Source organism: Salminus brasiliensis, chromosome 5 (genome assembly GCF_030463535.1).
Source record: "Salminus brasiliensis chromosome 5, fSalBra1.hap2, whole genome shotgun sequence".
NCBI classification, from domain to species: domain Eukaryota; kingdom Metazoa; phylum Chordata; class Actinopteri; order Characiformes; family Bryconidae; genus Salminus; species Salminus brasiliensis.
Window position 1 is genome coordinate 28,673,622 of NC_132882.1, and position 26,932 is coordinate 28,700,553.

A 26,932-nucleotide genomic window follows, 5' to 3' on the forward strand; every position below is an offset into this window, starting at 1 on the left:
CACAATCATGGCGGACAATTTGGACGATTTACTAGACGAGGTCGAAGCAAAGTTTTGTCGAAATACTTCTCTGTCAGCTCAGCCTGCGTGTGATTTTAAAGGACAGCCGGACAGTTTCAGACTACGGAGAAACAATGAGTCCATGATCAGGTCTGTGGCTTTACAGGACACTGGCTCCACAGTGAGGTGGCTGGTGTAGCTGCTTCTGCACCGCTGTCAGGCTAATGATAGCTGCCCAGCGTGATCCACAACAGACCCACAACAGACCCACAACAGATCCACAACAGACCCACAACAGATCCACAACAGATCCACAACAGACCCACAACAGATCCACAACAGATCCACAACAGACCCACAACAGACCCTGTTAAGACTTACAGGCACCGTAGAAAACGCGCACATGTTAGCTCGGGTCATTTGTTCAGGTTGTGTAACTCAGCTAAGCCTGCTGAGGAGGTAGTTGTGCTGATGATCCCTTCAGGTCGTGTCGGAAATCGAGATGAGCGCAGATTACCGCCACCACAAAGTCATGTTTAGCTGAAACCAGGAGTTTTCAATGATTCAAACACAAATCTTATCATTGTGTTTTAATTATAGTCTAAAATCTGCTTAATGACTTACCCTCATCCATATGGAAGCCTGTTCATGCCACCAAAAAGTAACAGTACCTGATTATTTTCCTTCACTATTATATACATTGTCTTTTTTTTGTTTGAGATACTACGTCATTATATTGAGATACTAAGGTAGTAGTTTGAGGTGTTGTCTCAGTTATTTTGAGATACTAATATTATTTTGAGGTGTTGTCTCAGTTTTTTTGAGATACTAATACTATTTTGAGGTGTTGTCTCAGTTATTTTGAGATACTAATACTATTTTGAGGTGTTGTCTCAGTTTTTTTGAGATACTAATATTATTTTGAGGTGTTGTCTCAGTTTTTTTGAGATACTAATATTATTTTGAGGTGTTGTCTCAGTTATTTTGAGATACTAATACTGTTTTGAGGTGTTGTCTCAGTTTTTTTGAGATACTAATACTATTTTGAGGTGTTGTCTCAGTTATTTTGGGAAACTAATACTATTTTGAGATGTTGTCTCAGTTATTTTGAGATACTAATACTGTTTTGAGATGTTGTCTCAGTTATTTTGAGATACTAATACTATTTTGAGGTGTTGTCTCAGTTATTTTGAGATACTAATACTGTTTTGAGATGTTGTCTCAGTTATTTTGAGATACTAATACTATTTTGAGATGTTGTCTCAGTTATTTTGAGATACTAATACTGTTTTGAGATGTTGTCTCAGTTATTTTGAGATACTAATACTATTTTGAGGTGTTGTCTCAGTTATTTTGGGAAACTAATACTATTTTGAGATGTTGTCTCAGTTATTTTGAGATACTAATACTGTTTTGAGATGTTGTCTCAGTTATTTTGAGATACTAATACTATTTTGAGGTGTTGTCTCAGTTATTTTGGGAAACTAATACTATTTTGAGATGTTGTCTCAGTTATTTTGAGATACTAATACTGTTTTGAGGTGTTGTCTCAGTTTTTTTGGGATACTAATATTATTTTGAGGTGTTGTCTCAGTTATTTTGAGATACTAATACTATTTTGAGGTGTTGTCTCAGTTATTTTGGGAAACTAATACTATTTTGAGATGTTGTCTCAGTTATTTTGAGATACTAATACTGTTTTGAGATGTTGTCTCAGTTATTTTGAGATACTAATACTATTTTGAGGTGTTGTCTCAGTTATTTTGGGAAACTAATACTATTTTGAGATGTTGTCTCAGTTATTTTGAGATACTAATACTGTTTTGAGGTGTTGTCTCAGTTATTTTGGGAAACTAATACTGTTTTGAGATGTTGTCTCAGTTATTTTGGGAAACTAATACTATTTTGAGATGTTGTCTCAGTTATTTTGAGATACTAATACTGTTTTGAGATGTTGTCTCAGTTATTTTGAGATACTAATACTATTTTGAGGTGTTGTCTCAGTTATTTTGGGAAACTAATACTATTTTGAGATGTTGTCTCAGTTATTTTGAGATACTAATACTGTTTTGAGGTGTTGTCTCAGTTATTTTGGGAAACTAATACTGTTTTGAGATGTTGTCTCAGTTATTTTGGGAAACTAATACTATTTTGAGATGTTGTCTCAGTTATTTTGAGATACTAATACTGTTTTGAGGTGTTGTCTCAGTTTTTTTGAGATACTAATACTGTTTTGAGGTGTTGTCTCAGTTATTTTGGGAAACTAATACTGTTTTGAGATGTTGTCTCAGTTATTTTGGGAAACTAATACTATTTTGAGATGTTGTCTCAGTTATTTTGAGATACTAATACTGTTTTGAGATGTTGTCTCAGTTATTTTGAGATACTAATACTATTTTGAGGTGTTGTCTCAGTTATTTTGGGAAACTAATACTATTTTGAGATGTTGTCTCAGTTATTTTGAGATACTAATACTGTTTTGAGGTGTTGTCTCAGTTATTTTGGGAAACTAATACTGTTTTGAGATGTTGTCTCAGTTATTTTGGGAAACTAATACTATTTTGAGATGTTGTCTCAGTTATTTTGAGATACTAATACTGTTTTGAGATGTTGTCTCAGTTATTTTGAGATACTAATACTATTTTGAGGTGTTGTCTCAGTTATTTTGGGAAACTAATACTATTTTGAGATGTTGTCTCAGTTATTTTGAGATACTAATACTGTTTTGAGGTGTTGTCTCAGTTATTTTGGGAAACTAATACTATTTTGAGATGTTGTCTCAGTTATTTTGAGATACTAATACTGTTTTGAGGTGTTGTCTCAGTTTTTTTGGGATACTAATATTATTTTGAGGTGTTGTCTCAGTTATTTTGAGATACTAATACTATTTTGAGGTGTTGTCTCAGTTATTTTGGGAAACTAATACTATTTTGAGATGTTGTCTCAGTTATTTTGAGATACTAATACTGTTTTGAGATGTTGTCTCAGTTATTTTGAGATACTAATACTATTTTGAGGTGTTGTCTCAGTTATTTTGGGAAACTAATACTATTTTGAGATGTTGTCTCAGTTATTTTGAGATACTAATACTGTTTTGAGGTGTTGTCTCAGTTATTTTGGGAAACTAATACTGTTTTGAGATGTTGTCTCAGTTATTTTGGGAAACTAATACTATTTTGAGATGTTGTCTCAGTTATTTTGAGATACTAATACTGTTTTGAGATGTTGTCTCAGTTATTTTGAGATACTAATACTATTTTGAGGTGTTGTCTCAGTTATTTTGGGAAACTAATACTATTTTGAGATGTTGTCTCAGTTATTTTGAGATACTAATACTGTTTTGAGGTGTTGTCTCAGTTATTTTGGGAAACTAATACTGTTTTGAGATGTTGTCTCAGTTATTTTGGGAAACTAATACTATTTTGAGATGTTGTCTCAGTTATTTTGAGATACTAATACTGTTTTGAGGTGTTGTCTCAGTTTTTTTGAGATACTAATACTGTTTTGAGGTGTTGTCTCAGTTATTTTGGGAAACTAATACTGTTTTGAGATGTTGTCTCAGTTATTTTGGGAAACTAATACTATTTTGAGATGTTGTCTCAGTTATTTTGAGATACTAATACTGTTTTGAGATGTTGTCTCAGTTATTTTGAGATACTAATACTATTTTGAGGTGTTGTCTCAGTTATTTTGGGAAACTAATACTATTTTGAGATGTTGTCTCAGTTATTTTGAGATACTAATACTGTTTTGAGGTGTTGTCTCAGTTATTTTGGGAAACTAATACTGTTTTGAGATGTTGTCTCAGTTATTTTGGGAAACTAATACTATTTTGAGATGTTGTCTCAGTTATTTTGAGATACTAATACTGTTTTGAGATGTTGTCTCAGTTATTTTGAGATACTAATACTATTTTGAGGTGTTGTCTCAGTTATTTTGGGAAACTAATACTATTTTGAGATGTTGTCTCAGTTATTTTGAGATACTAATACTGTTTTGAGGTGTTGTCTCAGTTATTTTGGGAAACTAATACTGTTTTGAGATGTTGTCTCAGTTATTTTGGGAAACTAATACTATTTTGAGATGTTGTCTCAGTTATTTTGAGATACTAATACTGTTTTGAGATGTTGTCTCAGTTATTTTGAGATACTAATACTATTTTGAGGTGTTGTCTCAGTTATTTTGGGAAACTAATACTATTTTGAGATGTTGTCTCAGTTATTTTGAGATACTAATACTGTTTTGAGGTGTTGTCTCAGTTATTTTGGGAAACTAATACTGTTTTGAGATGTTGTCTCAGTTATTTTGGGAAACTAATACTGTTTTGAGATGTTGTCTCAGTTATTTTGAGATACTAATACTGTTTTGAGGTGTTGTCTCAGTTTTTTTGGGATACTAATATTATTTTGAGGTGTTGTCTCAGTTATTTTGGGAAACTAATACTATTTTGAGATGTTGTCTCAGTTATTTTGAGATACTAATACTGTTTTGAGATGTTGTCTCAGTTATTTTGAGATACTAATACTATTTTGAGGTGTTGTCTCAGTTATTTTGAGATACTAATACTGTTTTGAGATGTTGTCTCAGTTATTTTGAGATACTAATACTATTTTGAGATGTTGTCTCAGTTATTTTGAGATACTAATACTGTTTTGAGATGTTGTCTCAGTTATTTTGAGATACTAATACTATTTTGAGGTGTTGTCTCAGTTATTTTGGGAAACTAATACTATTTTGAGATGTTGTCTCAGTTATTTTGAGATACTAATACTGTTTTGAGATGTTGTCTCAGTTATTTTGAGATACTAATACTATTTTGAGGTGTTGTCTCAGTTATTTTGGGAAACTAATACTATTTTGAGATGTTGTCTCAGTTATTTTGAGATACTAATACTGTTTTGAGGTGTTGTCTCAGTTTTTTTGGGATACTAATATTATTTTGAGGTGTTGTCTCAGTTATTTTGAGATACTAATACTATTTTGAGGTGTTGTCTCAGTTATTTTGGGAAACTAATACTATTTTGAGATGTTGTCTCAGTTATTTTGAGATACTAATACTGTTTTGAGATGTTGTCTCAGTTATTTTGAGATACTAATACTATTTTGAGGTGTTGTCTCAGTTATTTTGGGAAACTAATACTATTTTGAGATGTTGTCTCAGTTATTTTGAGATACTAATACTGTTTTGAGGTGTTGTCTCAGTTATTTTGGGAAACTAATACTGTTTTGAGATGTTGTCTCAGTTATTTTGGGATACTAATACTGTTTTGAGGTGTTGTCTCAGTTATTTTGAGATACTAATACTGTTTTGAGATGTTGTCTCAGTTATTTTGAGATACTACTATTATTTTGAGGTGTTGTCTCAGTTTTTTTGAGATACTACTATTATTTTGAGGTGTTGTCTCAGTTTTTTTGAGATACTAATATTATTTTGAGGTGTTGTCTCAGTTATTTTGAGATACTACTATTATTTTGAGGTGTTGTCTCAGTTTTTTTGGGATACTAATATTATTTTGAGGTGTTGTCTCAGTTATTTTGAGATACTAATACTGTTTTGAGATGTTGTCTCAGTTATTTTGGGATACTAATACTGTTTTGAGATGTTGTCTCAGTTATTTTGAGATACTAATACTGTTTTGAGGTGTTGTCTCAGTTATTTTGAGATACTAATACTGTTTTGAGGTGTTGTCTCAGTTATTTTGAGATACTAATACTATTTTGAGATGTCTCAGTTATTTTGAGATACTACTATTATTTTGAGGTCTTGTTTCAGTTATTTTGAGATACTACTATTATTTTGAGGTCTTGTTTCAGTTATTTTGAGATACTACTATTATTTTGAGGTCTTGTTTCAGTTATTTTGAGATACTACTATTATTTTGAGGTGTCGTCTTATTTTTGAGATACTAAGGTAGTATTTTGAAGTGTTCTCTGTTATTTTGCAATGTTGTCTCAGTTATTTTGTGATACTAAGGTACTATTTTCGAGATGTCTAATTTCTTGATATGCTAAATCAGAGGTTAGATTAGAGAGAGTTTGAGAGACTATAACTGCTGCTAAGTTCACCTCAAGAACAGTTTTTGGTTAAAAAAGGTGGTTTAAAAGCTTGTCATTCAGACTTACCCTTTGCTGGTTCATACCCTATACCAGCTCCTGACCAGCATTATGTATGTTGCATTTGATTCTGGTCATTCTGGTCAACCAGCTTGGTCATTCTGGTTGTGTGTGTCAACCAGCTTGGTCATGTTGGTTGAGATTCTTTCTCGATATTTTGAGATTGTTTCTTTTTGAATGAACAAAACATGGCTACCTATTGCTCAAACTCTGCTGTTTGTTTTGTTGCACTAATGCCAAATATACTTGACTTTTATTGTCAACAGAAAAACAGGAAGTCATTTCCCAGTGTGTTTGTGTAGCTTCAGACCAAACTCGAGCAGAAATCACTTCTTCACATATTTACAAGCTCCAACATTGTAAATAGGAGCCTCAGAAGAACATTTGGACGCTGCATGATTTTGGTGGTCAAACACTAAACTGAGCTTTTTTGTGTATTCATTACTGCTATTGCTGGATTTGTAAACTGTGTGTTTGTGTTTTCAGTGCTAGCTCTACCAATCAAAATGAAGCCCGTGGTGATGACATTGAGGCTGTGCTTCAAGAGATACTCGACGATGATTACCAGGCTGGCAGTTCAGATGTAAGTAAGTTATAGTGCATGTGGCTCAAGGTGTTAGGACACCCATCTTTGCTTCAGCTTAACAGCTTTTCCACTTCTAAGAAAGCTATGCACTAAATGTTGGAACATTTTGCTAGACACAGTAGCATTAGCGATGAGGATGATCAGTCCTGGATCACAAACAGCAATCTAGTTCATGCCAAAAGAGTTTGGATAAAGCTCCATTGATCCAGAGAGAGCACACAGTTCCACTGTTCAACAGCCCAATACCAGGGGGCTTCATACTCCATCCTCCATCCTCCTCCTCATGTGTGGCTGATCCAGAGTTCTGTAGATGCTTTTCGGTGGAGCTAGTAAACTCGAACCCCCAAAACAGTCAAATGCTGCTAACTGAGATTAACTGCATATTTACAGGTCCCTGCTGCAGTGAGGAGTTACGCTAAGGATTCTTCTCCTCAAACTGCTTTAAAGAAGTAAGTGGATGGTAATGTCATTGGACTAAGCATTAGTGTTATTTCTTGCTTTGATAACAGCACCAGTCTATTCATATAGGGATTACATTAGTCTCCTGAGAAAGTTTCTGTCATTTTGTCTTTCACCTGCTTTTCAGCTACAGTTCAAGTGTGCTTACGTCAGTATTTTAACTGATGTTCCAGTTTGAGAATTTGGATTCTGGTAGGGATGTCCCAATTCCATCCAGTTTTACTAACAGACGAACTGTACGCCTTTTCTTAGTTTTTAAACCATCACTGAAAGGTGCATTCAGAACAATGTGAAGGCTAATGCTCATATATTCACACTGTAAAGACACTCAAAAAACTGAAGAGGTCAGGTATAGGAAGAGGTCTGACACTCAAATGTACAAAAGCATCAGAAAACAAGCCTGACTGAGTCAACAGTTTGTGTGATAGGCAGCTGACATGACAACACCTTGTAGCGAAGCTTAACGCTGGACCAAGTCTCGGTTTTAACTGTGAAGAGATTACTTGCAGAGCTGCAGGTTTGACCAGTGGAGTAGCAGTATGAAAGCCATGGCTCAGATGGCAAAATAAGAAAAGCAGGCTTACCTAGGCCATACAGCACTGCCAGTGGACTACTGAAAACATTGGGGGTGACTGGTAGTGTAAATGACAGAAGCTCTATTAGCTTATGAAATAACTAGAAATGTGGGCCTTGAAGACACATAACAAGAACATGATTTTTGTCTGTTTCTTCTGCAAGCAGCACAGGATAAAGCTGAATGTGTGTATAATTACTCGAAGCCAACCCAGCTAATAAAACAGTACATTGATTGAGCTAACGAGCTAATGTGCTTGTGCTACTTGTGCTACTCCACAGGTGCTGTCCTGTGTTTCTGGGTGGGAGCCTGGTAATAAGTGGTGTCGGAACAAGCATTTCACAAAGGTCTGTCTTCTGATGAGACAACAAGCTGCACTGATGATTGATAATCTGACTCTACTTCAGTTGTCTTTACCCAACACAGTGATAACCAGTGGTAGACCACCAAAAAGTGCAAGTACATCATTACTGTGCGTCAGAACATTTATCAAAGATCTGTAGTTTCTTTTGCTCAACTACATTTCAGTGTAAAACAGTGTAATTACTCATATTCTTAAAGTGTGAGAAAACTGAAATCCTTCTGCTTGGCTTAGAAAACTAAAAGTATCAAAACGTGGGCTGGGTGTATGTACATTTTGGGAGGTTTAAATATGAGTAATATGCAAAACATGTAATGTAACAGTCCTGGGGTTTTGAAATTGGCCCATTTTACAGATATTGAAGAGAGTTTCATGGTATGTACCCAACTCTCATAATTAAACTATTCCAAGGTAAATGCAGTTCTAGGGCACCTATTTGCTATTTCTATTTGCCAAGATAAAATTATGGATTACATAACATGTCCAGTTCTCATTATACCAGCACAAATAGCCCAGCACAAAAATGTGTAGAAAATGTAGTTACTGAAGGACATCAACATCTGAAGTGTAAAATAGCATAAGTGTAAAAGGCTTCAGTAGTGAACAAACGGTCTGTAACACATCTCCCATTTATATTTCAACCTGTAAACTGTCTTGTTCTTAATAATGTCTCTGTACACTGTGACGTTGCATTTGCTTGCATTTGCGTTCCACTTTACCTTTTCCTGCAGGGCATGTGACCAACTAAGATGTACATCTTGCGACTTCTGCATAGCCATGTTTGATGATCATGAATGGGACTCCTCCTGCAACTATCTGTTTTTCAGGTATGCTCATGTAATCTTGGTTAATTGGTTTTAAAAATCAAAAGTCAGAAGAGAGCACCAGCATCCTGGAAAGCTGAAGCATGAAACATGACCAGCACTGAGCAGCTGGACTAATCTGCATTAGCCGTTGTGTTTTCTAAATTTTTTGTCATCTTTAACAAAGGAGGTGAAACAACGCTGTAATGTTGGAGACACTCTTTTCAGCACCGAAGCATAGTAGAGAATGCAGAATTCAGCAGGTGTGTTAAAGGCTTTCCCCACAAGACTGCATCATTTTACTTTAGGTTTAGAGTCTAGGTACTCTGTTGTTGCTTTCACCATCAAAAACACAGTGATTCAGTTTTAGCATCTCCTTAAGTACTTAAGTGTCTAATATATGAATTTACATTACTGTACAAAGGTTTTAGGCACCTAAGCACATTTAAAACATTTATGTCAGTAATACGAGTGTTAGTGTCTTCAGCTCACATTAAAACAGATGCAGGTAAACATAAATGCAGTAAAAAGTAACAAGAAATTCTCATATTTAAGAAAGTAGTCAAGACCTTGGGAGCTGGTTTGGTTCCAGATTTTTCCTGGATGCCCCCAGCCCCCAGAGTGTGAATGTGTTTAATTCCATCACCAGCCCACCTGATTTACCATCATTAAGGACTAAATTACCAAACCAGGTGTTGGATGATAACTATAAATAACCATAGACTCCCATGAGGAGAGCTTTGAAGATGCTTTAATGAATACAGTGATGTAAAATCTGTACTTTTGGTATTAATTTGGGGTTTTACTGAGCAAATAAACACTTATTGCCCAGTAGGTTTGTGCAGTACTGTATGTTTATAAGTATGTAATATATGAGTAAACATCACAGGATGTTAACTTAAAAGAAAGAGACCATGCTTTTGAGACTAACTCTATGACTATTCTGTCATTCTGATTTTGCACCCTAAGATATAATATTCAGCCTACAGTTCCTCAATAAAGTAAATACATAGATGAGCCATTATGGGCGATCATAAACTCATTTGTGTATGTGCTCTGAATATTCAGACTGCGAAGGTTTGTGCTCTCTATCAACTGATTCTTAAAACAACATTTTTCTCAGGATGACTAGAAATTAATCTTGCTTTTCAAACTGGGATCAAGAAAACGGGTTCTCATGTTGTGTGTTGTTTTATTTCTTATAGAAACAACATGCCAGACCGTACCAAGCTGCGGGCCAAGCTAAAGAGGAGGCAGGGTGCTCGGGCCTATGCCTGCCAGTGCAGCTGGTACTCCGTGTTCGCCCTCTCGGAACTGAGGCATATACCACAGCTCAAGTGGGTTTGCGGACAGCACAGAGCTTGATGAACTTATGACCCATGTTGCACCAAGCAACTTAGTTTCACCCTCCTCAGAAGAGAGGGAAGTACTGATAAGCTCTGCACTTGTCAGAAGATGCTGGCCATCTTCTGTCACTCTTTCCACTCTCTTACTGGTGTAATTGACCTAGAGCTACAACTAGTGTTCAATATAAGATCAGCTTTATTGTGTCATTTGCATTCGAGTTGTGTGCATGGTTCATGACCTTCTTATTAGAACTCTCCAGTTTTTTCCAGTTTCGTCATTTATTGCAACATTTAACTCGAACATTCAGGTGCTGTCAAAGTATAAAGACGTTCCCAAAACATTATTAAAAGTAAGACAATTAGTAGACTAACCGTCCCCATGGTATCACTACAACCTTCTTTATGCATTAGATTGTTACAGTAAATCCTTGTTTTGCTCTGCTCAAATATACAGAGGCCAAAGAATTTGGTGTATAGAGTAACTGTGAATAAACCTTATATTTTAAACAACTGTTAATTTGCAGTATCTCCTTACAATCACCATGGCTTGCCACTGTCCCCTTTGGCTTTCTCAAAAAAAAAGCTCGGACCTGGATCTCTGTAAAGCTGCTTTGAAGAGCACTATATAAATCCATCTGAATTGAACTGAACGTCCAGGGACTGAATAAATATATGCTAGCAGTCTTTTTGAGAACTCCTTAGATTTTATAGCTTGCATCACTTGCCAAACAATGCTTCCGCATTTGGTCTTTGAGGTTCACCAGTTTCCGACGTCATCATAGTCATCGCTTGAAGAGGACTGGCAATCCTCCTCATCTATTTCTGGCACATTTTCGTATGCATCGTCAGATGATGTGCTGCTGTCGTCTAGAGAGAGAATGAGCAATTGAATTGGCATTAGCTATGCCACTACACATGTATATTAAGAAATCTGTCTCCACTGTCTTGTTTTTGTAATGTAACAAGAAGCCGTAAAGTCTCATCATGTCAGACGTCGAGTAATTGGACTGAGCCAGGCCTTTTGAAGGCTTTTGAGTAGACATATTGCTGAATGGAACACCTGAACAGTACCTTGATTTGGGGAGCTTGGTTCAAGGAGACTGCTGTTTCCTGTCGGCTGAGGAGTGTAGTGGATCAGGGGGTTCTGCTCATGAAGTGATGGACTTTCCTCCACTTTCAGAAATAAACAACAGGAGATGTTTGCTGTTACAGAATGCAGTTCTGAGTTTTCAACCACTGAGATAACTATGAACTCCTAACAATAAAGGTAACGAGAAGGATGCCATGAAAGGAGTGTTAGTGGTTCTCTATGGAAACGTACATTTTTTAAGAAACCACTCATTAGGGCAAAGGGCCGACTCTGTGACAATGACCGTTTTAGGGAACACCAAGGTGGTTCTTCTATGGCAGGGATTTACAGCTGAGCAAAGTTTTATGATTTCCCATCTTTAACACACCAACTAAACGTAGCAATGAACTGATAAGTTGAATCAGGTGTGTCTGAGCAGGAAGATCATCAAACTATGATCTTTGCCACCAATTTGAACGACATTTTGCTGCTTTTATTTGGAGGAGTGTGGGTTACACTCAGGCTGCATTGTAAGTGAAAGAACGTTTGCACTCACGTGTCTGGAGAGAAGCTTCAACCTCCATGCCTGTGTTTTCATAGCATTCATCAGAAGATGTACTGTCCGAATCACTCGCCTCTGCTGTTCCACAGAATAAAAAAGAAAAATAAATACATTTCATGGTTTTTGATTTCAACAGTACAACTAAGTAAATTCATTTAAGGCCCACATTGTGAAAGTGTTATTAGATGGACTGTTCACTTCCTTTTTCCCCACAGTTCTCTTTTATTTCTTTGCTGTTGTGATGTCACATTCTGGTGTTTACGTATTTACATATATCTCCTTGTTCAGCCCTCCATGCCTGTAAGCCGTAAAGTCTCATCATGTCAGACGTCGAGTAATTGGACTGAGCCAGGCCTTTTGAAGGCTTTTGAGTAGACATATTGCTGCATGGAACACCTGAACAGTACCTTGATTTGGGGAGCTTGGTTCAAGGAGACTGCTGTTTCCTGTCGGCTGAGGAGTGTAGTGGATCAGGGGGTTCTGCTCATGGAGTGATGGACTTTCCTCCACTTTCAGAAATAAACAACAGGAGATGTTTGCTGTTACAGAATGCAGTTCTGAGTTTTCAATCACTGAGATAACTATGAACTCCTAACAATAAAGGTAACGAGAAGGATGCCATAAAAGAAGTGTTATTGGTTCTCTATGGAAACGTAAACCTTTTTTTAAGAAACCGCTCGTTAGGGCAATGGATTCCGACTCTGTGACAATGACCGTTTTAGGGAACACCAAGGTGGTTCTTCTATGGCAGGGATTTACAGCTGAGCAAAGTTTTATGATTTCCCATCTTTAACACACCAACTAAACGTAGCAATGAACTGATAAGTTGAATCAGGTGTGTCTGAGCAGGAAGATCATCAAACTATGATCTTTGCCATCAATTTAACAACATTTTTGCTGCTTTTATTTAGAGGAGTGTGGGTTACACTCAGGCTGCATTGTAAGTGAAAGAACGTTTGCACTCACGTGTCTGGAGAGAAGCTTCAACCTCCATGCCTGTGTTTTCATAGCATTCATCAGAAGATGTACTGTCCGAATCACTCGCATCCGCTGTTCCACAGAATAAAAAAGAAAAATAAATACATTTCATGGTTTTTAATTTCAACAGTACAACCAAGTAAATTAATTTAAGGCCCGTTTAAGGCATTGTGAAAGTGTTATTAGATGGACTGTTCACTTCCTTTTTCCCAACAGTTCTCTTTGAAATTTTTACTGGCATATCATAGTATAAAATACAACCATGTTCCTCACTTATTCTCGATCAAGTGTATAATTGCACCCAGTACACAGATTAAATATGCTGAATGTATTACAGAGTAATAAAACTAATCCTTACTTGATATCTAGTTAATGATTGGTTTAATTACGCATCAGTTTGCTACCAATTAGGTTGCCCAATCTATCAGAAATACAACTGCAAAAGGATATCGTCACTGTCAAGCAAAAATATACAAAGCCTTGTATCTCCATTTTACCATTTTTTCACATAGTTTGAATCTGGCAGTTGTTCTTTACATTTAATTACATTTTCACAATAATTGGACCAATAGAAATGCTCCATTGGAATATGGGAATATATTTTGTTTTTTAATTCTCAGGATGCTGGATGATCACCACCCTACCTCATCCCCAACTCCCTAACTCATTCCAGATATATTGGATAGAGCACCAGCTATCATTTCAGAGAACACAGCTCCACTGCACTGCACCACAACGCAACGCTGGTGGGCTTTATAGCCCTCTAGCCCATACTGGCTTTACGCATGGTGCCAATGGGTTCATGTTTACCCACTCCAGAGAATCCTATTTATTTTGTAATACTTCTCTACAGGGACTACACAAAAATAGATGAATGCATACAATAGAAGGGGTGTCTACAAACTTTCGGACATACTTTGCGAACAAGGTAGGTAGGTATTGAACTTACGGTTTCTTTTAGATGATTGATACGTGCTGAGCAGTGGTGGCCTCTGCAGTGAGTGCTCAGGGTAAAGCTGGTTAGCATCTTCAACACAAATGAATAGAATATGAAAATCTTCATTTCAGATATCATAAAAACTAATGCCAGGTTGGCCATTGGGCAGATGGCTTGCTAGCTGACCTGGATTCAAAGGTGTCTCTTCAGCTTTTGTGTTTTCATAACATTCCCCTGACGATGTGCTCTCTGAATCAAGGACATCACCTATACACCACAGTAAAAAGGGTCATCAGTGCATTGATCTCTCCACTATTTACTATGTTCTGATATTATGGTGAAGATGAAGTGACTCACAGCTTGTCGTGTTCTTCAGAGTGGTTTCCTCCATGCAGATTTTTTCTTGTGCTTGGCTGCACTCACCAACCACTGGTGCATCCTCTGAGGCTGGAAGGTTAACAGGTGTTGTTAGTATGTATTGAATTCAGTCTTCCAACAAGAATCAGCTAGCTATCACATAGGTATTGCGTAAGTGTTAAAAATTTAATAGTATGACAAATATGCAATAAAATACTGCCATTTATTTATTTATTAATGTTTGTTTGGTTGGTTGTTGAGAACTTACTCTGCATGACATTCACATCATATGGTGATTGGCTACTAAAGTTATAGTAACATTCATAATTGGAGTCACTAGAGGTCTCAGAGGTCTCCTCGTGCAGTGAGGGTCTCCTGGCTTCAGATGCACCTGTGGAAAGGAATTGTGAGCAGAGAGAACTCTGTTCTATTACTGTCCAATACTGTGTCACCCTAATCTATACAAAACCTAACCTAAACAGTGTCAACCTAATCTTTACAAAAAACCCATTGATCCAAAACATACATGCATGCTTCTGCAAATGTTAATGCTCAGTTACTTTATATTTGATGAACTTCAGACAGAAAAAATACAATTGCTTATGCTATTACCTTGTTTAACCATAGGCCCCACAAGATGACACTAACTAATGCCTAATGCCATGGCAAGAAAAAAAGATGCTAAAGAGGTTTAGGTTGCAATGCCATAAATAAATGACAATAAATGACAAAGGAACTATGGAAGACTGGAAAACCAAGAAAAACTCTCAAACACCACTAACCAAGAGTTGTTTTTTTTTTTTTACAGAAACGACTTGCAAGAAGATCAACAAGAGTGGTGGTGCACTCTTCTACTGTCCTATGACCTCTGTGACCTAATCACTAAAGTTGACATCTGAGGCACACAAATTGACCACCAAATGTATGTTTGGAAAAAGGAGAAGCGTTTGATTAAAAGAACGCTCAACAATGGCACATCATGCTGGGACAATGATCCAGAACACACTTCAATATCCATCATGAACTACTTAAAAGAACACAAGCTAAAGCTTTTTTTGGCCTTCACAGTCCCCTGACCTCAACATCACTAAAAATTAAAAAATTAAAAATTAAATAGATCTTAAACATGTTGTGCAAGACAGCCTAAGAATATTGTTCTGCAAGGAAGAGCAGGATTGAAATTCCTAAAACAAGAATAGGAAGACTTCAAGACTAGCTGGCTACAAAAAGAGTTTGCAAGCTGTAATATTGTTATGTAATATTATGCTCACTCTAATTTTTATAATAACATCTTTTTTTAATCATCAATTTAACAGTTTTTGTCAGGCTGCTACACCTTTACTAATATTCTATTTAATAATGTATTGTATAGCAGATATTTTGTTATAATAATAATAAATAAATAAATAAGGAAATAAAGCAATCAATATATACACATAAAGAAGTGTATTTAAAGACTACTTTACATCTTACAATTATTTACTATATTTCCTAAATACAAAAAATTACATTACTTTTACAATCAGTATTGCAACTGAGCAAGATGCGTTTATATTACTACAGTATGAAACAACTACAATAACAAATCTTTTTCATTATCACTATTTAATACCATAAACATTCATGGTTAACAATGTAAGATGCGTTTAGAAAAGATAAGGCAAGCTGAAACATGAGTTCTACAGTTTCTGCTGGTTCTCAGCTAGAGCAGTTCCAGGTGGCTATTATGCTTCCTAGGACTCGAGATTATGCACTGACTTGATATAAGGGCACTGACCATACATAGATGTTTGTACAGTGACAGCACGAGAAGTGACAACATGGAGGTTGTTCATGGTCCCATCTTCTCCCATGTTAGAGTTATTATAGCTTTGGTGAATCACGCATGCTGTAAACACAGAGAATTATACTTTAGAATGTGTTTGATTTAAAATTTTATTTTGATATGAATTTTTATGCAGAAAGCAGAGTGAAGACATGAGATACCTGAACAGTGTCATTAGCTTCCAAAACCTCTTTTCCAGAAAAATTAAAACTGAATATTCTGAATGCCCCAGAAAGTTAATATCCAGAATTCAATTAGTTCAAATATCAGACAATTAATAATAATAATAATAATAATAATAATAATAATAAATATCAAATAAATATATCAAATAATAATTACATATTATGATATTTATTGTATCATTTTATATATACTAATCATATATATATATATTTATATTTATATATATATATATATATATATATATATATATATATATATATATATATATATATATATATATTACTTAGGATTAATATGACCTATAATTCTAAACCTTTGCACACAAACATTTGCGAAAAAGCAACAGCGGTAGTGCAGGTTGAGTGTAAAATCAGATTCTGTTTTGATAACTTTACTGCATTTTTTGTTCATGAATGTTTAATTGTTTGTTTATTTGTTTATTTTTCACAGATGTATGTAATTGTTTTGAAGATAGTGGCAGAAATAAAAAAAATATATACTATACTTTAAATACTAAAATAAAAAGGAAAAAGGAAATCTAAGGTTTTGATTATGTAGTTATGATGCTTAGGCATAACCTGATATAAAACATATTATGTATATTTACATATCTATATATGATTTTCTTTTTCTATTTGTTATTGCCACTTAAATTTAGCTAGATGTATTAGCTTTTTTTCTAAAAGCAAGTTTGTGTACAAACTTGCTTCAGTTCTTGCAAACTTGTAAGAAGTTTTACATATTTGAAGCAAATTAGTAACAAAATATAGTGTCATGTTGTAAAATGTGTGTATATTACTTTTTTATTTAGTTTGGTCATTTACCAACAAAGTTTAGGTTTCATATACTGGATGGTATGGTTATTGTATTGTTGTGTTGTCATTCTGTTTAATAACTGAAGGACATACGTGAGCATGGTGTATGGTTGTATGTACTTGCCATTTTTTCTTTTGTAGTGTTTGCAAAGAGCAACGTTTGATAGCAGCACTAAGAGCAGAGCTATAGACAGAACAATGCAGCCCCACACTGGCGCTGACAGGCTCCTGCTCTTGTCCTTGGCCTCTGTTACAGATTTAGAACCTGTTAGAGACACAACACCAAATCTAAACACAGACATGTCTTTCCTCTCCATTACTAAACCAAAGATGTAGGAGATTCACTGTTGTCTCAGGTCAGAGCTTAGACATCACCTGTGGTCCAGTGGGTTACATTTGGTTCAGTTGCGTTCGTGGGGGGAACTGTTACGGTTCTGCTTCCTGTTCGAGAGGAAATGCTCATAATTAGGTTTGACAGTTGTCCCAGTTTTTCCAAGTACAGATAACTGTAGTTTTGTTTTTCTCATCAGTTGTCAGCAGTCAGCAGCAGTACAGTAAATGCAGAAGCAAGTGAAAGCATCTTTATTTGATAGAATCATCGAGCTTGATGCATTAAAACTAAATAATGGCAAAATGATCGTATCCTTTATGCTTTGGTTGGAAAGTAAGGACGCCACAGGAAATTGTTGATTAGGATTATCCAAGTTAATAAAGTCAAGGCGCTGGACTGAAGGCCTAATGCATCTATTAGGAAGTGACAAAAGAATAAAACATTTTCTGGGGGATTTCTTATGAGTGGAACTAGTCAATGACTCTGAATATATGTGCTAGCCTAGCTGGGTCACACTGGAAAGCTGCCACATACAAGGTAAAAAGGCATATAACCAAACACAAAATTAATGGATTGTTATACCAATCCAGACACCAACCAGCTTGAGACACTTGTTCTACTTTAATTCAGTATATATTTAAACATCTGCATCGTCAGGGCTGAGTTTCCCTCTTAGCTCAAATTAACGATTAGTGTTTAAATGGTAGAGCAAGCACCATGTGAAGCACTCTCTCTACTATTTCAGAAGACCTATGATTTAATACTCTCCAAATTGTGAAACTTAGTTCCACGTTAGGTTCTGTTACACCTCTAAAGGAAAATAGAAATTATTGTCTTTAACAAGCTTCAAATATTGGTGATATATTTGATGTATATTTGATATATTGCAGATATTTTGCAGTATGTATTTCCCTCTGTACCATGTGTACCTGAACACACCACTCCAGCGTCCTCTTTGTGGCCACAGTAGTTGCTGTCTTCAGGACCGTGCCGAGTGCGGCACTGCCAGATGTTGCTCTCTGTTCCTGAGCAGTTGAGCTTGCTGATGTGGATGGGGCCTGTGCCTGGGCCAAACGTATGGCCCTTAACTGCATGTACAGCAGTGCCACAGCCCAGCTGGGCACACACCACACCTGCTCCACTTAAGTCCCATTCATCATCACACACTGTGCCCCATTTGCCATTGTACCTCAGCTCCACTCGTCCTGCACAGCTGGCATTATCTGGACCTAGGCGGACAACGGCGTGCTCTGGGTGACAGACACAGACACAATCAGATCATTTGGGAAAGGTTCTATCATTCAGTAAATATGATCCTTACAAGATCCAGCATTGTCTATTTTATGAAAAAGTTAATTGGTTCTCTCTGATCATATGAGCTAGATTTCACAATACGTTTTATTACTGACACTGATTTAACACTGATTCGATTTGGATTAACAAATACCCAACCCATACATCCCATACATTCTCCCCCATCGCATGCAATGCTCCCAACACGTCAGCCAGTACTGCACTGGAGAGAAAGTGCCATCTACCCACCCTGGACAGAGCATGGCCAATTGTGCTTTCTTGGAGCCCCCGACTACTGATGGCTAGTAGCATGACCAGGATTCGAATAAACACTCCATGATTTTGTTGTTGTAGTTTGTTTTTTGATTTAGATATAGTTTTATCATTTATTATTAGTTTACGTTATTCTATCTCATAAATTATTATTATTATATTAAATATTATTTTATTTCATTAAAAAACTTTCCTTATTACATTATTTTATTTTAGTTATTTATGGTAATATTTTGATTTCATAGTATTTAATAAATGCTTATGAAATTTGTCTTTTCCTTCCTGCTGTTTTAAATCTTATTCTTCTACTTTTTATCTCACAGAAAATTTTATTTTTATAGTAGTTTTCATTATTATTTTCATATATCATTTTCATAGTGTTATTTTCATTGTAAATGAAGGTTATCCCCTTAGTGAATTCCAGAGATTAAATTAAGGTTGATTGACTGATTGAGCTGTGCAGATATTCATATATAAATCAAAAAGCCTCAAAACTGCAACATCTGAAATGCATTAATATTAGAATATGTAAAGTAGAACAGAAAGCGCTTACTCTATCCATGCTACTCCCACCCCCACTCTATTCTATTGCCATTGCTACACAATGTAACACCATATCCTGTGCATAAATGCATAGAGAGAGTTTTGGCCAAACTTCCATAAAGCATGTACAACTTTGCAATAGCTGATGACAACACATACATTTGTGGGTGGATCATGGTTAGTTCAGTGGCCAGCAGTAGAAGTCAGCAGGAGTGACCTGCGGCTGCTGGATGACTTACCGCATACTACCTCTATCACTTTGAAGCAATTGCCCTGTGTTGTTGTGCAGTTGTGCAGCGTGGAGTTTCTGATGATGCAGTCAGTCAGGCAGGTGTTATTTGGTATGGTCCTATTTTCACCAAACTCAAAGACTCCCCCACAGCCCAGGTCTGTACAGATTTGCTGGGCCAGGGTTTCATTTTCCTTTGGGCTCAGAGGTTTCAGGGTGACACCCACCCAACTGCCATTGTGAAGAGTCCCCAGAGTCCCAGAGCAAGTCTGGGAGAGTTTGAGCGTATGCAGCCCACCTTCAGCACATAAAGAGAGATGTTAGTTGCACAGTGGCTTTCAGTCATTATGAACTTACTTCACTGGCAGAATATCAGAGACTCTGTTTTCACACTGTTCATCAGGTATATGCACACTTTATGCACTCATAATAATAGAAGGGATGCCACTTTTACATCACCCAACCTATTTTTAAAGGATCATTAACCATCAAGAAACGTTCTTTAATGGAAAAAAGTGGTTCTTCTAAAAGTGGCATCCCTTCTATTATTAAAAGTATTTTTGACACTTCGCCAGGGGTATTCAGAATACACAAATCCTGCATTTGAGTGAAAAAAGGATCTTTGTAAATATTAGTTCTCTATTTATATTTCTACTTCAGTAAAAGTATAAAAAATACTTGAATTGACATGTATGAAAATATAAGAAAATAAAGGTTATTTTAGGCCTTATATTTATGTTATTATGTTGAGGAAACTATATGGTGAATACCATTTTTAATATAATCTTTTCTTAATATAACTTAATATATTTTTTTATTTATTGAAAAAGAGAAAAACACGCTGAAATGTAGATCTGAATTTAAAAAAAAACTTACAAAGTAGAGTCCCTTGAAAAATGTACTTAAGTACAATAGTGATGTACATGTACTTTAGTAGTGGCATGTCAGCCACCCTCTCTCATCCATCAATGGTAAAGAACCACCTTAGGATCACAACTGGCAGGAAATTCTATAGGTTGGGAATGATTCTCAGCACAGCAGTGACATAAACATGGCAGAGGCCTAGTCACAGAGGCTGACTGATAAACTGTTCAGCAAACAGATGGACAAGTGTGCCTATCAAGTGCATGTGCATGGCAAGTGTATCTGATGAAATATCCAAGGTGTGAAGGTAAAAAGTAGCAAAGTTCTAAACTGATGATCAGCGTATGTGTCTACAGTACCTTTGCCGAAAGTTGGAATTCTTTAGTTTGTATGATTTTTGATGCAGTAAAAAGGATCATATGATAGAGTTAACCTCTATGCTAAGCTGCAAGAGTACACTGCAGCACAGCCACATCCCGTGAGTCATTTCCTGTGAAAATGTCAAACTGTGGCATGGAGGACACTGGGGAAGACTAGTGGCACTAAAGGCAAATAGACAGCAGTTGTGGTTTGATTTACAGATATTGAAATTCACCCAAAGTTTCGTTTATGGATTTATGGAATATCATCTTTAGGAATAGAACATTTCAGAACTGTTATTTTTATAAATGCTCATTTTAGCAAATTTCAAATACATTGTTAACAGAGTGTAACACGCAACTGTAGATCTGTTGACTTGCTAGTTCATTCAATGAACTCAAAGTTTAAAGAGACCAGGGTTACACACTTTTTAAAGCTAACAAATGCGTTCATGAGCGAGATAGATGACCCCAAAAAAACAAGGTCACTGTTTTGTGAGGCCCTCTTAAAAACAACATTGCCAAAAACGGTTCTTTGGAGTGACGATGCAGAAGAACCACTTTGATGTGACAGTGAAGAACATTTTTAAAAGTCTGAAGAACCTGAATATGTAATGCAGCGGTTCTATAACAATTACAGGTTTTTCCTAGAACCACTGACTTAAACAGTGAAAATTTCTTTGGTGAAAGTCGATTTTTTTTACGTAAAAGTTACAGTAGTTTTTGCATTGACAGTAAAATGTGTTTCCTGTGATTCACATGACCTTGGGCTTTGGAAGGGCACACTATATATATATTTTTTTATTTTTAAATATATATTTTTATATATATTTTTTTAAATAAATAATAATAATATATAAATTAGTCTACCACCTGTCCTCATACTGGCCCTTTTTTTATCATGTTATCTAACATGTTTATCATGTTATCTAATGATAATTGTTCCAGGGTGGTCTTATGTTTCGGGTTTTTCGAGAGTTGTGGTTTTGCAGTTCTATTGTTCTGATTCAGTGCTGCTTACAGTGTTTGTTTGAATGGTGATGGCAGTGCTGATAAGGATTTTCAGTCTTGCAAACACAATAGCAATCTGAAACACTCACTCGGTTCTTCTGTATGCCCATCATGAGAAGAAACGTTTCTAACTTTGAGTCCTAAAGACAAAAAGAGGAGATGAAATAATTCTGGCCTAGTTTTGTGCAGCAATCATCAACATATAAATACAATAGGTATAAATATAATGAGTGGCTTCCATACACATCCCATATGCAGATATACAGTAGATGTGTCTTAGGATGTATCGGATATGTAGAAGACATTCTTCGCATGCTGCATTAGCAGATTTCTGTGAAGTTGTAAGGTGTGCCGTATATGCATATGTTTGCAGTTCCAGCAGTGCACTCTGACATTTCACTCAGCATGCACGCTGTTCGCTATCAGCCAGTTTACTCCTTAGTACAATGGAAAAGGACTGCTTTGATACTGAACATTCTCAACTACAACCAAACTAACTGTCAAAAATACAAAAAGAGCTTATTATGGTGATGGAAGTATAAAACAATAACCACGATGTTTGAGAGGAGATGAGAGAATTTTGTCAGCGTTTGTTAGTATTGTAGTATCACTTGTCTGCTTGTATTGGTATTTTATATACCACTAGACTTTACAAATATTTTTAGTGTATTTTTATCAATTTTATGTGGTAACTGAAGTAACTGCAAACAATCCAACATCAAAGTGCAATGTAACAGATCCATACTTGTGTGTGTTACACTGCGTTAACTTAGTAGTTCAATAAAATTAACATGTTATGCCAACCAAATTACTACAAAAATTACCTAAATTAAATATTTTACAGTCCTGAAATTCTTACGCTATAGATCCATGACTGAATGAGAAATTCAAGCCACAATTTTTGTCATTGTGCAATTGTGGTCTGAGTTAACATAATGTAACACATACTAGATGGATGTGTTAACTTGCTCTTTGACGTCAGATAAGAATTTGAAGAGTTCTAGACCATAATCTGACCAACAAAAATTAAAAATTAGTTTACATAAAGATATTTGGAGAAACATTAAATGATAATCACAGTGTGAGATGAGTTTGAATTTTGGCTTTTTACACGCTTTACATATATTGACTGTACTTTGCGAGAGTGCTAACTGAAGTAACTACAAGCAACCATAAGCAAACAGTAGAATAGAACATCACTATGTAAAAATATGCACACTTATGCATCCAAACGGTTCTTTAAAGTTGTATAAAATAAGTAGAAATACTTAATAGATATTATGGGGGCAGACCAAGATTACGAGCAATCCTAGACGAATTGAGTTTCCAATGGCAGTTTCTCACTGGTACACCAATTTAGCCCAACACTAGGATTAATCCACATTCAGGTAACCGGCCCATTGTCTTATACCCTGTTTAAACTAATGTGCCGAGTGCCCGGGTTTAACCAGAGTAGTTGGATCTCTAATGTGAGGTTCAGGCGAATAGTTTTTCAAAAGGAGCAACAGTAACTGGCAACTGAAGTGTGAACTATATTCCTCTTAATGTGTTTGTTTGTTTTAACAGGTTGTTTGTGGTAGATTTTTGGCCTTGTTCGAACATATAAAAAAGTAAATGTGACATAAGACCTGAGAAAATGCATTCCTAAAAGAGAAGGGTACCTTAAAAGGCAGCACCAACTGTTTGTGTGTGTGTGTGTGTGTGTGTCAGCAACGTGTTAACATTAAAATTCTAAGCGTGAAAGGTCAAATTCGACATGTTTTGGCTATCACTGGTACTGTCAGAAGAACGTCACCTTTCAGACATGTCAGGAGGGCAGATCATGAAACAGAAAAGCAGTGATCTTAGTGAGACAGCGGGATGTTAAATGTCCATACACGATCCATAGAAAGTTTATTAAAGTGTAAAACATTCATGTTGGACCCTTTAAAGTCTGAACCATCAAAAAATTGGTTCAAAAGGTTATTTGACCTTTTGAGCAGTTATTTAAAGAGAAAATCATGCAGATATGACATTTATAATATATCATATTTCATACATCTGGAATGAATTGCTCAGAACATTATTCTTAAGCAGGTTTTAAGGGGGTTTATACCCAGTCATAAATCCCACAAACTGCAGTAATATCATAAAGCATGCGCCCATTGTTTTTGTGCCAGTAATGGACTTTGTTTCTGCCGTACTGTAACACTTAATATCCACGGTTAAATGCTTTATTTGAAATAAAGACGGCTAAACTAGGAAATACAAAGACTTTTGTACTTATATAAAGTACTCTGTGGTCTTAGGCCGCCAAGACAATATTTTGTAACAATTTATAAGTTTTTTTAATTCATAAAATGTACTTTTATTAAATTTTTTATGTGATCGACATGTTGGTTAGATGAACACAGTTAGAAGAACAACAGGTATTATTGCTAATTCGAAATAAAAACTCAAGGATGTGTTCAGTTCCATCAGCAGCTCATCTTTATTATATATATTTATATATATATATTTTTTCTCTCACTTAATTTTATTGATTGATTTGTTTATTTTGCAAATGATGAGGATGAAAACCTTTTTGAGTTGTGTTATTTTGGAAATCTAGGAAATGCTTGAAAATGCGAGTTCAATCTTAAAGTCACTGAGGAGCTATGGTTAATCTATTCAACACATACAGTACACTCTTTAAAAAGGCTTGTTCAGTGGTGCTGTAAAGACATTGGTTAAATATAAAAACTCACAGAAGCTTTTGGATGCTGTTCTTTGCCTGGTTAAAGGCTTATTTGCATAGGCGGAAACGCTTTGTAGATATTTCTATATAGAACCATCAAAAAGGTATAAAGCATCAAAAAGGTTTCCACTACCGTTACGCATAAAATCCATTTGTTTACAACACTGGTGCCTGATTGTGTGAAGTTTAGTTTATTTCTCTACATATTTTTTCAATTTATGTTCAACTTTTTCAAAACTTTCTCCCTAACTAATGAAATGACCTGCCCGCTTCCTTCACTCACACTCATGTGGACAGACTTTGCATAATAATCTAATAGAAATGCTAAGTAGTTCATTAAAATGATGAAAAAATGATCAGCCATAACATTAAAACCACTATTAATCAATATAGTATAAACCCAACAAAACAGCTCTGACCAGCCACAAGGCATAGTCCACATGAACGTTTTAAGCAGTTTGTTCTGCAGTAGCTTTTTTGTAGGATCAGACCAGAAATGCTAGCCTTCGCTCCCTACGCGCATAAATGAGCCATGGACGCCCATGACCCTGTCGCTGGTTCTCTGGTTGTCCTTCTTCTGAGCACTTCTGGCAAGTGTTGACCACTGCATACCGGGAACACCCCACAAGATCTGCCTGGTGTTTTGGAGATGCCCTGACCCAATCATCTAGCCATCGCAAATGTAGCCCTTGACGAAGTCGTTCAGATCCTTAGATGCTTAATATGATACATACGCTAAATATTACCTAATATATTCCACCCTTTGACAGCTGCCACTGTAATGAAGTTATCAATGCCCTTCACTTTACCTGTCACATCGGTGTTATTGCTGATTGGTGTAAAATATACAATTCATAATTGTATAATAAGCCTAGAGGGTTATTCATCTGTAAGCAGGTAGCATTTACATGTTTTGAGGCCCAACTGTCCCATCACATAGTAATGTATGTTGAACATATATTTCTTTCATACTGAACTCTATATGACGATTTCACCTTGTGAAAGGAATTCATTACCTAATAATCATATGAAAAGGTGATACACATAAAAATTGCAGATTGCTGGCCAAGCTTAGAAAGTCTTGGCTGACAACAAACATGATCTCTATGTGAACTGCTGTTGAATGACGTCCTACTTTTCCACGGTGAAGCTGAACTAACCTTTGCTCACTTTGCAATCACCATTTTCTTTCATTTCTCATCAAGCAACAATGCAGTGCTGCCGCAAAGCATGGCATTTCATGTTTACAGATGTACAAAGTCTTGTTTTTTTATGTAACACCGAGTCACTCAGTGTTTTGAAGTGCACAAGCTGGTTGAACGCATGTAACCTATAGTTAATTAACTGAAAAAACTAAATACTGTACAACCTTAACTTTAATCACTGCCAATGAAAAAGGAGAAAGGGGAGAAATGAGAACTTACGTACCTGAAGAGTTGATTTTTTATCTGGACAACCAGAAGCTACTTTTTAGCAGATGATGATGCTGAGCCTAAAGTGCAGATCATCACACTCTAAACATCTATGAAGTGTATAAAGCAGAATTAAAGCACAATCTACTTTACCTTGAGTCGAGTACAGAGTGTAGAGGAAGACGGCCATTGCCAAAAGCTCCATTTCACAGTAGACTGGCTCTCAGTCCTCTTAAAGGAAAATGACTCTGAGAGGCCTCAGCTGCAGACTACCCTACAGCCAGCTCTTACGTACTTTGTCACAAATAGTATTGGCTGCAAATGTGTGACCCAGCAGCTCCAACCTGCATCTGCACACTTGCAGCATGTGGTTTCCACTACAAGAGTGAGATGAAAATCATGCCTTACACACACACACACACACACACACATACACACACACACATAAATGCTCTATTTGCATTCTGCATCGGTCAACAGAAGCATGTTGACGAGCTGCTGTTACACTGCTTTAGCTGTATATTAGTGACTAATATAAAAAGTATGAATGAGTATGAAGATGTTTTGGGGATGGCTTGTGTCTTTGGGGAGGTTTGTATATCTTTTTCTATTTAGCTGATTTTACTCCTAGATTTTTGTCAGGGAAGTGATGGAAAACTAAAAATAATAAAAATAACCAAATCAATTGCAGAACATTTGAATTACATCAAGTCTTATGCAGTATTTGTAATTATGACAGTTAAATGAGGTCATTAGATATATTAGACAGCATTACAAGATCACTAGAAATATAAAATAGCATAATGAGGTCAGAATTATCACAGCGTCATGAGGTAGTCTGAATTAAGTGGTAGTATTATGATTTCGCTCGAATTATACAGCCGTTGATAATTAAGAGATGGTATTACGAGGTTTCTGGAATTATTCTA

At 36.0% G+C, this 26,932-nt stretch overlaps 2 protein-coding genes across 4 annotated transcripts; one reads left to right on the forward strand and one right to left on the reverse strand.

Moving 5' to 3' along the window:
* Positions 1–4: 4 nt before the first annotated feature.
* Positions 5–12,116, forward strand: cfap418 (cilia and flagella associated protein 418). Its single transcript, XM_072680078.1, has 6 exons — positions 5–150; positions 6,601–6,697; positions 7,091–7,149; positions 8,015–8,080; positions 8,826–8,921; positions 10,103–12,116. The coding sequence occupies exons 1-6, from the start codon at positions 8–10 to the stop codon at positions 10,260–10,262; spliced, it is 621 nt and encodes a 206-aa protein (XP_072536179.1). The 5' UTR covers positions 5–7; the 3' UTR covers positions 10,263–12,116.
* LOC140556311 (uncharacterized) lies at positions 10,415–26,335 on the reverse strand. Of its 3 annotated transcripts, none has more exons than XM_072680076.1 (16): positions 26,157–26,335; positions 21,965–22,015; positions 19,652–19,939; positions 18,233–18,553; positions 17,348–17,413; positions 17,097–17,237; positions 15,924–16,034; positions 14,415–14,537; positions 14,147–14,236; positions 13,976–14,056; positions 13,802–13,879; positions 12,841–12,924; positions 12,282–12,383; positions 11,869–11,949; positions 11,315–11,416; positions 10,415–11,110 (listed from the first exon to the last, which is right to left on the reverse strand). In XM_072680076.1, the coding sequence occupies exons 1-16, from the start codon at positions 26,206–26,208 to the stop codon at positions 11,001–11,003; spliced, it is 1,881 nt and encodes a 626-aa protein (XP_072536177.1). In that variant the 5' UTR covers positions 26,209–26,335; the 3' UTR covers positions 10,415–11,000. The 3 variants fall into 3 exon arrangements, with proteins under 3 accessions (XP_072536177.1, XP_072536176.1, XP_072536178.1); XM_072680075.1 differs by having other exon boundaries at positions 11,869–11,952; XM_072680077.1 differs by lacking the exon at positions 21,965–22,015 and having other exon boundaries at positions 11,869–11,952.
* Positions 26,336–26,932: the final 597 nt, after the last annotated feature.

What these genes read in the sequence shown, in the direction of transcription:
- cfap418 (XM_072680078.1), top strand. Translation starts at nt 8, where the DNA reads ATGGCGGACAATTTGGACGATTTACTAGACGAGGTCGAAGCAAAGTTT. An exon ending in ACCAGGCTGGCAGTTCAGAT is followed by an intron (nt 6,698 to 7,090) that starts GTAAGTAAGTTA and finishes GCATATTTACAG; the next exon opens with GTCCCTGCTGCAGTGAGGAG. An exon ending in GGAACAAGCATTTCACAAAG is followed by an intron (nt 8,081 to 8,825) that starts GTCTGTCTTCTG and finishes CTTTTCCTGCAG; the next exon opens with GGCATGTGACCAACTAAGAT.
- LOC140556311 (XM_072680075.1), bottom strand. Translation starts at nt 26,208, where the DNA reads ATGGAGCTTTTGGCAATGGCCGTCTTCCTCTACACTCTGTACTCGACT. An exon ending in TGGGCATACAGAAGAACCGA is followed by an intron (nt 19,940 to 21,964) that starts GTGAGTGTTTCA and finishes TATGTGCTGAAG; the next exon opens with GTGGGCTGCATACGCTCAAA. An exon ending in TGATGTGAATGTCATGCAGA is followed by an intron (nt 14,237 to 14,414) that starts GTAAGTTCTCAA and finishes TTAACCTTCCAG; the next exon opens with CCTCAGAGGATGCACCAGTG.